Raw genomic sequence first — 9,647 nt, forward strand, 5'->3', positions numbered from 1 at the left:
TAGCATTCTCTCATCTATCTCATTATACTTATTGACTTGCTCAGTAATATGCTTCAATTACTCAATCTGTTGGGGATCCGTTCTATTTGATATAAGCTCATATTGAGCTATACTGAGATCCTGTCTAGCTTTCACCAGGTTCTCTTTCAGATTAGACAAGGGCTTGCTAAACAGCCTAAGTATAGGCTGCAACCTTTTAAGTTTATTCCACAACACATACATTGGACTTCCCCTGATAGGCTGCATCTAGCTGCTCCTGACTTCAATTACTAAACTTGAAATGACTTTTATCTTTTTTCTCTTTTATCTTTCCCGCCACACACAGTAAAGCATGATCTGAAACATTGGGAGGAAGGATACTCAAGGTGGCATCCAATTTGTCTTTAAACAAATCCTTATTGCCCAATACCTTATTAATTCTGGAGTATATTATGCCAACCATATGTTTATTTTACCAGGTGAAGTAGTCACTTATACTATCCATCACATAAGCCAGTTTTTGTCATCATATCTTGAAGATCTTGGTATTATACCTCAGTCACAATCTTGCCACCAATTGAATCTTGGGCCTTTGCAACATTATTGAAATCTCTAGGGATACACCATGGTCCCTGGTAGTTCATAAGTAAAAGTTCAATATCTTTCAACAGAGTTGTTCTATTCTTCTGTGGATTGTGGGCATATACAACAGTGATCCAATGCTTGAACCCACTTGTAACATCATATACCCCACAATGGATATATTGGCCGGAGCTTTTAGTATGCTTCACCTCTGCCTAAGTATTATCCATTGTATCCAGATACGACCATTCTCATGATGATTCTAATTGTCCAAGCAATTATTAGGAAGCTTTAACTTCTCTCTAATTCCTTTGGCTTATTACGTTTGCCTCTAGTTTCTATCAATATTGCTATAACAGGTTTAAGCTCTAGGAGACGGGAGCTAGTCTCCCTGAGCTTACCCACCTTATTAAACCCCCTAATATTCCAAGACACTATCATGTTCCAGTGCCTCACTACTACAAAACACGCATACAACAACGCCAAAGGTTCTTCCCAAAACCGTGGTGACACTTCTAAACTCATGCGCTAACAATTTTTTATATTTTAATAAAAAAATTAAGTGTATAACTACGGTTACTTTCATAGTCGTGGTGATCAATCAAGCTTTCCTATGTTTGAACCTCAGCTCCCTCAAATAATTTCTTTCTTTTACATTAATGCTCCCCATTTCATTTTTATTTATATTTCACTAAAAATAATAGGGATATCTCTACGGTTCTTTTGTAAAACCGTTGTTATATGTCATACCCCAATTTTGACCCTAAGATCCCACTCCATTATCATCATTTACTTCATGTAAAAATCATTTATACATTATTTGCTAACCCAAAATATACAAAAACGTATTTGCTTGTTGCTTGTCTCATAAGGAAAGTGATTGATCAAAGGGCTCAGGAAAATCAAGGTTTTGTGATTCTCAAAGGGACTCAAGCTTCCCATATGCTCAAGTGATTCTCATCATCCATGATCAAGCTCAATAGATACTTCAAAGCAAGACCAACAATTTTCAAATTCATCTAGTACACCAATTAGGGTTTTGACCTAATTTTCTGAGGATGTTGACTTTTGGTCAAAGCATGGTCTTATGGTTCAAAACATGATTCAAAGATCACAAATACTTCATTATGACCCACACATGTCATCCATTTGGCCAAAAGAACTTGATTCAACCGGTATTGGAGAAAATGCAATTCAATTAACAAAAGTCAATTGTTCAAGATTCACCTTTGACTTTGGGCAATTTTGGTCAACCATGGACTTTTTTGGTTAAAGATCGTGAATATATGATTATTGAAGTCATTTGATCAAGTTTAATCAAGAAAATCAAGAAAACGTTTCAAAAGTCAAGATTAGGGTTTTGCAAAATTTTCTAAGCTATGAAGATTTTAAATGTTCAATTACTCAACTTTTGAAGCTCATAACTTCTTCACCAAGTCACCATTTTTCATGCTCCAAAGATCAAATTAAAAAGAAAATTACATACAACAAATTTGTCATTAAGGATGAATTCTCAAAAGATGCATAAATTTTGAGTTAAGAAGCCATTAAGAGATTCGAAGAGATCAAGCTGGGCATCCATTCTTGAATTATAGGTCATTTATTTTAAAACCTTAAGATCGAATCTCCAAGACATGCCTTGTAATCTTTCTTTTCAGGCCATCTAACCTCTAAATATATCCATAATCAGAAGATTACACAAACTTTTGAGCGATTGACCAAGTGATTAAGCCTCTGTTCACAATATCATTCCACTTATGGCATAAAGATGGTACTTCCATTTCCATAAATAGGCTTTAATCACAACCACTCTAATCTTGAGCCCACAACTTATTGCATCTGACTTTGTAACATCAAAAAACCAACAAGAAACCCCTTAAAGATTAGAAGAGCCTCCCTAATCTCTTGATTAAAGCTTGCCCAAGACCTTTTGATCATATCCCCCCCCCCCCCCCACAATTCACAAATATTTCCTATAAATATGAGTCATTGCTTCTTAATCAAAACACACAACAAATTGCAAAATCACTCTCTCACTTAAAAGCTCCGTTTTCCCCTCTTGCACAAACTTGAGAATTTTAAATTCTAATCAAGTTATGCGTAAACTTAGCATTCAAATACCTTCCATATATCAAATATAAGCTATCCAAACCATTCCATTGCATTTGTAACATCCATATCATCATCTCCATTTTCACTTTTAGTCATTTGCAACTTGAATTGAGCAGAGTAATACAGGCACTTTCAAAGCAACTCAAGCATTCCAATAGCTTCCCCAAAGTCCCAGGAAGTTGTCCAGACCATTACATTACTTATGGAAGTTGGTTAAAGAGGAATCAAAATGCTCTGACTTCCCTATTGCATTTAAGGGGTATGTAGGCACAAGATGCGATGTCTTGTCGTGTAAACTTTTAATAAAACTCTTTTGTCGCCATCCCACTATATTTTCACAAACAACAATTATAACAATAAAACAATAATATATATTTTCAAAGAGGTTCTTGTAGAGTACTACAGATGTGAGGGGTGCTAATACCTTTCCCTAGCATAACCAACTGCCATACCTAAGATCTGTGTTTTATTTTATTTGTTTTGATTTAAAAACTTCTTTGGATTTTATTTCACTCTTTTTCTCACTTCCTTTGGAAACAATAAAGCGCGGTGGCGATTTTCACTAAAATATGAGTCGGGTCAATCCAATGGCCTCAGGCTCAATTTTTCATTGCTACATTATACATTGGCGCTTCTTTATATATACTAAACACAAAGTTTCCATTTTTCCACTGATAAAAGAAACATCCCTAACATTGGCGCTTCTTTTTATGGTTGTGATGGTCGTATGGTTTCGTACCAATGCAAGAAAGGACAAAATAAATGAAGGCTATTTTGAAGATGTTCATTTTGGAAGAGTGATGAAACATGTAATTTTTTTATATGAGATGACGACATGGTAGAAAAATGGGGAAAATGAAGATGAGAGCATTATGAAGTCAGAGCTGGAGGCTTTGGGCTATTTGATTATGTATGAAGATTCAAAAAAGAAGAACAAGAAATTGAAGAATAAGCTGAAATCAGAGAGATTTTCTAGAAATTTGAAGATGTTATGTTTTGTTATCTCCTTTATGTTTAATATTTACTTAGTTATGAAATGTAATAGTTGAAGATGTTATATATGTTTATGGTTTAGGGTTTGAATTGCATTGTTGATGTTGAAGCTGCAGATGCAGTAAACATGACAGGAATGCAACTAACAGACAGTTTCTTAAGAGTAAGTTCATTGCATGCTATTGAATTTTCAATTACAATTATCGTTCAAGCTGTTTGTTAATATATTACTTTATAGTTTAAGCTGATAGTTTAAGTTGTTACTTTATGTTGATAGCTTAAGAGAGTGATAAATCCCAAAATTAAGAAGAAAGATTAAAATTCATTACATAAACTTTCATTCCAGAAGGCCTTAATAATCAAATCTAAATCCTCTGGTTGAGAGGAAATTTGACCAATCATAGGTTGTCTCATCCTCATCATCATAGTCGAAGAAAATCATTCTTCTTCTTCTTCTTCACACCCTGAGAGCTCTCCGGATTCTTTCCTCATCTTGATTAGGAGGATGGTTTTGCAGCACAACAACCTCTACAGCAACAACATCTTGATTCTGAGGATGGTTTTGCAGCACAACACCATCTACAACAACAACATCCTCATTCTCAGCATTGTTGGTAGCTTGAGCAGGGAAACTCATTTTGATTCCGTTGGATGAAGTTGTTTTTGTGTTATGGTTATTCTGCTTTTATATTGTTACTTTTGGTTCTTCATGTTCTTTTCTTGAAAGTTTAAAAACCAAAAGATGCACGCATATTTTACTCATTATTGGTTCTTTAAATTCTATACACTTTTTCTTCTCTTAGAAGTTGGAAAGAACATTTGCCTACCTTGAGCTGTTTAAATTTATTCTTCCATTCTTAGATATTCATTCTACGTATATTTTGATGTACTTAATGAAATTGTGTACTTAATACAACTAATTTTGATATCAATTCAAAAATGGTGTATTACTAATTATAGTATGATACTATTGATATTTATTCATAAACAATATCACAACAGTTATTAGGCTTAATCGTTGATATATGAGATGTGTTTTCTAATTTACTACAACGGTCACAAGACCGTGATTGAAAGTACTGCATAAACAACAACACGCTACATAACAATGTCTGGACCTACGTGATTATATACTTATTCCAACCGTTGTTAAACCTCTAGTGCCTCAAAGTCATTGATGCAACTCACTTTAGAAGATGAACCAAAATAGGCATTACCTTTTGATATATATTCGAATCAAATAGAGTTCAACCAATAGCTCTTTAGTTCGACCACTTAACCTCATAACCTTGTCTCTAAGTCTTTGATGCATTGGATAATGAAGTAACATGTCTTTACTACGATTTTTATTCCACCAAAAGATAAATAATATCGTGTACATTTGCTAGACATAAAAACATTCTTAACACTACAAACAAAAGGCAGTGATTAAATTCTGGAAAACATAGAAGTAACTCATAAGATCAACTTAAAAACTTAGGTAATGCATTATTGAAGTACATTGATACAACAAATGCAGTGCATCTGCATCTGCATGAATAAAATAACACTCCCAAAGATAAAAGAAAAACAATGGAAGAAGAGTAATTCTGAACTACAAGAGGAAAAAAAAAATCAATCACATCTATCTAGTTTAAGAAAATTCTTTCTCTAATGGCTCTTGCCGGAATTTCATGTATATGTTTCCGGCCATTTTTCGCCCATTCTCTTGATATTATAAAAGGGTAACTTAAAAAATATGAATCCTATCACGCTCGTTCGAAAAGAAACATAGAAAGGAGAAAAAATTACCCTAACGAATTTATAAGGTCTTGAAAATTGAAAACTAGCCAATCAGCTTTTGCAGCAACAGCTTGTCGAAGTACAACACCAGCATAGCAAACGAACAAGTCTGCACCACCTGGTCTACGAGCCTAAATGTGCAGAAAAAAAAAGCCATACAAATTATCACAAGTGAATATGCTATTCAAGAAAACCTAACAATGGCACAAAGAAAGTTCATTCATCTGTCAACAATTTAAGATCACTATTCATCTTTTCGATTGAAATCTAAAAGCTGTTTTCTCAAATGGACGTGAGAAGTGAAAGCAGCTTTTCTAACAAATAAGGGTGATCCACATTTGTTTAGAAATTAGAAGAAACGACATACGTGTCTATCTTTTAAGCAGACCTCAGGGGAAGTGGGTGTAATTTTCTCTATGAAACCCGGGAGTCAAATTTTCAAAACATAGGATTGAAAATGAGATATATCACAAAATTACCACGAGATATCCGATATTTTTTCTTACCTCAAAATCGGTTGCACCATCTCCGATCATAGTTAATGCTTTATATCCATGATTCTGGAAAATTTTCATGATCAGATTTACAAGTGATGTAATAATCAGTTCAAAAATTTAACAAGTACATGACTAACAACCTTCTTGATTTGTTGTACAGCAGTGGCTTTTCCTCCACTCCTCGATGTATGCTCATTTTCATCAAATCCGAGAAACTGACCCGAGCTTCCGAAAAGTAGTTGATTGGCAAAAATGTTCTCTTTTGGAATCCCGAGTATTGATGCAACAGGCTTCATAAGAAGTGTGTTATTAGTTCGGAAGAAAACTAAGCATCTAATCTAAAGAAAATAATCATTTGTGTCGGACAGTAACACGCCATCAGTCTCAAGTGTCGGTGCTACATAGCTTTTTAGTGGTAATACACTACAGGTTTAAAGAAAATCTCTACAAATTCACAACATGCTATGAGTAAGTAACTACTGATATCCACTTAGTCGAAAATAAATTGGAAAACATATTCATCAAAACTATTCGCCATACATTGATCATTTGACGAAAGCCCCCGGAGATTAGATAAACATGCTTGCCATTGGCTTTTAGTTTCTGAATTAACTCGTGTATGCCAGGAGAAAGCCTGCATATTAAGAAGAATCGTAAGCAGTGTTCCAAATATGTCTGAAATGATCGGTTCGGTTCAGGATAGAATAGGATAAACAGTATTGAGAAAGTAGAGTAAAGAAAGCAGGCAGTTAAGCATCAATGATACAAAAATCAACCTTCTGGCTGGTCTTACAAAAAACTAGCATGGTTCCATTAAGCTCCTACAATATAGTAGAATCTAGGATAAGATTAGCTTCGTTACGATACGAGTTTGTAGTACTAGCAGGCAGCCTTACATTGCATTTACAAGGGACTGATTCCACAACCAGTGCTGTCCATGGTGCACTGCAGAAAGTAGAAGTTTATTCGAATTCTACGATGCTATATTGCTATAGCACCGGTGTAGCCACTATTTGACAACACTTTGTACTACATAGCTATTGTGGAACTATAGCGAGAGCGACTTGTTCAAATCACACTACATTGTAACGCTATAGGGCGGCTATAGCCACTATTTGACAGCATTGTCTAGAAACCTAATCGTTTGCATTAGTCATGGACGAGTACTTCATACGGCCACGGAAAAATCAGTTTGGTAGTTAATGATAGACTTAAAACTCTAAGCCAAGAAGAACTGGGAGAATCAGAACTTCCAGATAAATTTTTTGCGATAACGGGCCAGTCAAAATTGAAAACAAAACACTTCTAAGTCTAACAAATGAAGCCACAATGCTTATTATCAAAATTTCAAATCTACTCGAGACAAAAAACAATGAAGACAGACACTCAACAAAAACAACCAGACTCCGTAACATACCTCGGTGGCCTTTGCTCAAGAAAATTCTGAACTTGAGACAAAGATGGATTGAACAAAGATAATCTAGCAGACAAGGCTTCTTCAAAAGGAACAGAACCACCCATTGCTCTGAAAATTCAACACGTAAATCGAATATCGTTAAGAAAACTACAGATATTCAAAAAACATAAACCCTTTTCTAAATCTAACCTAGCAGTCCATTCTGCAACAGCCTTTCCAGCCCCGCAGAACTCAGCAAGCTCGTCTATCCCTTCATCCAAGCACACAGTGCTATCCACATCAAAACACACAGCATCACCATTCTTCCACAGTTCCAGAATTTCTAACCGTCATCAAAAACACAACACAAAATCACAAATTTTTCACATGAAATGCAAAAAGAAATACAAAAACTCTAATATTATCGCTAAATTTCCATTTATTCGCCTAGCAGTGTTTTACCGTCCACAAATATTAAAAACACACAATGTCTTTAATATTTAAATACTCTGCACAAACACCATAAATTTTACACATTCCATAAATTTCCCTTATCTTGTCAGACTTCCAAAAAACACTCATCATGGTGAAATTTGATATATCAAAACCAAGCTTTTAAAAAACAGTTTACCGCAAAAACGGACGCCCAAAACAGTATAAAAAAGTGCCAATACTGTTATTCAGCGTTTGTCTGTGAATTTCCCTTATCTTGTCAGACTTACAAAAAACACTCACCATGGTGAAATTCGATATATCAAAACCAAGGTTTTAAAAAACAGTTTGCCGCAAAAACGGCCATAACAAAACGGTATCAGAAGGTGCCATTATTTTTATTCACCATTTTTATGCTACCAAAAAAACCACACAAAAATTCATTGTCGTTACTACCGCGACAAAACGCTGTTATAGCCATGAAACCTGTTAGTGCACCTTTATGGAAGTGAAATTTTCAGAAACAGAATATGAAAGTACAAATTACAAAATATTCCTCAATCAATAATCCAACACCCATACCGACCGAAATCACGAAAAAAATATTCCTCAATCAGTAATAGAACACCTATACATACCAAAGTCACGAAAAAATACTCCTCAATCAGAAATGCAACACCTATACCAACCAAAATCACAGAAAAAAAGTATTCCTCAATTAATAATGCAACACCTATACCGAAATCACGAAAAAAATATTCCTCTATCACTAATGCAACACCTATACCAACTGAAATCACGGAAAAATTATTCCTCAATCAGTAACGCAAAACCTAGACCAATCGAAATCACAAAAATTATTCCTCAATCAATAATGCAACACCTATACCGACAGAAATTACAAAAAAACTACTCCTCAATCAGTTACGCAACACCTATACAAACCGAAATCAGGAAAAAAAAATTCCTCCATCCATAATGCAACACCTATACCAACCGAAATCACAAAAAAAATTATTCCTCAATCACTAATGCAACACCTATACCGACCGAAATCACAAAATACTTTACCAACGCGACCACAATACAACACTTAAAAAATCGATAAAAACAATGAAATATAACTAACTTAGTGAAGATTAATAACTATGCACTATTTGAAACCCTGTTTGACACTATATTTTTAAATTCAATTCTAATTCAATGTATAAAGTGAAAACGAAGAAAAAGATACAAAAATGTAAGATTTATGTAAACCTTTGGAAGGAAGAGTGTTCTCAAAATGACCAACTTGGGTGTTTCCAACAGCAGCAGCCATAATCAAAGGAGAAAACTGCTTCTTCTTATTCTTATTTACAATCCCAATTTGAATTCCACGAACACTCTTTGTTAGATTCGGTTCTGATTGAACGAGAAAACAAGATCGTTGCTTTGAAATGGGAGTTACACGAATTGGGTTGATCCCGTAACTCACCAAACCTTCCATGAGGAGAGAAAAATGTTGGTGGATCTGTGATGAGAGGGAGTGTTAAGAAATGAAAAGAGTGGAGAAAGAAGGTTTTTGCGAAAGGAGAATGAGGGGTTGGTGGGAGGTAACAAACTAAACGTCTCACTAACCAGTGAGTGTCATGTATGAGAAATGTTCTTTTTTGTTTTTTTTTTTTTGACAAAAATGTTCTTTTTTGTTTATTTTTTTGGCATATTTAATTATCAGAGAATAAACTATATTTTAAAGTTGAGTTTTTTTAACTTATGGACAACTTGCAACAAGCGTGGAGACATGGGAATGGGAAGTGACGTGTCCCTAGTCCACGTTGCATAGAAAATAAGTTAGAAAAATTAAGATAATTTCTTTATCTACCCCAAGTTTTTTA

General features: G+C 34.6%; 1 protein-coding gene across 1 annotated transcript; it reads right to left on the bottom strand.

The window, feature by feature from the left end:
• Positions 1–5,129: 5,129 nt before the first annotated feature.
• LOC131641349 (phosphoserine phosphatase, chloroplastic-like) lies at positions 5,130–9,419 on the bottom strand. The gene is made up of 7 exons (XM_058911654.1): positions 9,031–9,419; positions 7,552–7,684; positions 7,363–7,470; positions 6,486–6,579; positions 6,086–6,235; positions 5,955–6,008; positions 5,130–5,579 (listed from the first exon to the last, which is right to left on the bottom strand). The coding sequence occupies exons 1-7, from the start codon at positions 9,257–9,259 to the stop codon at positions 5,454–5,456; spliced, it is 894 nt and encodes a 297-aa protein (XP_058767637.1). The 5' UTR covers positions 9,260–9,419; the 3' UTR covers positions 5,130–5,453.
• Positions 9,420–9,647: the final 228 nt, after the last annotated feature.

Source organism: Vicia villosa, unplaced genomic scaffold (genome assembly GCF_029867415.1).
Source record: "Vicia villosa cultivar HV-30 ecotype Madison, WI unplaced genomic scaffold, Vvil1.0 ctg.003683F_1_1, whole genome shotgun sequence".
In the NCBI taxonomy this organism is placed as follows: Eukaryota; Viridiplantae; Streptophyta; class Magnoliopsida; order Fabales; family Fabaceae; genus Vicia; species Vicia villosa.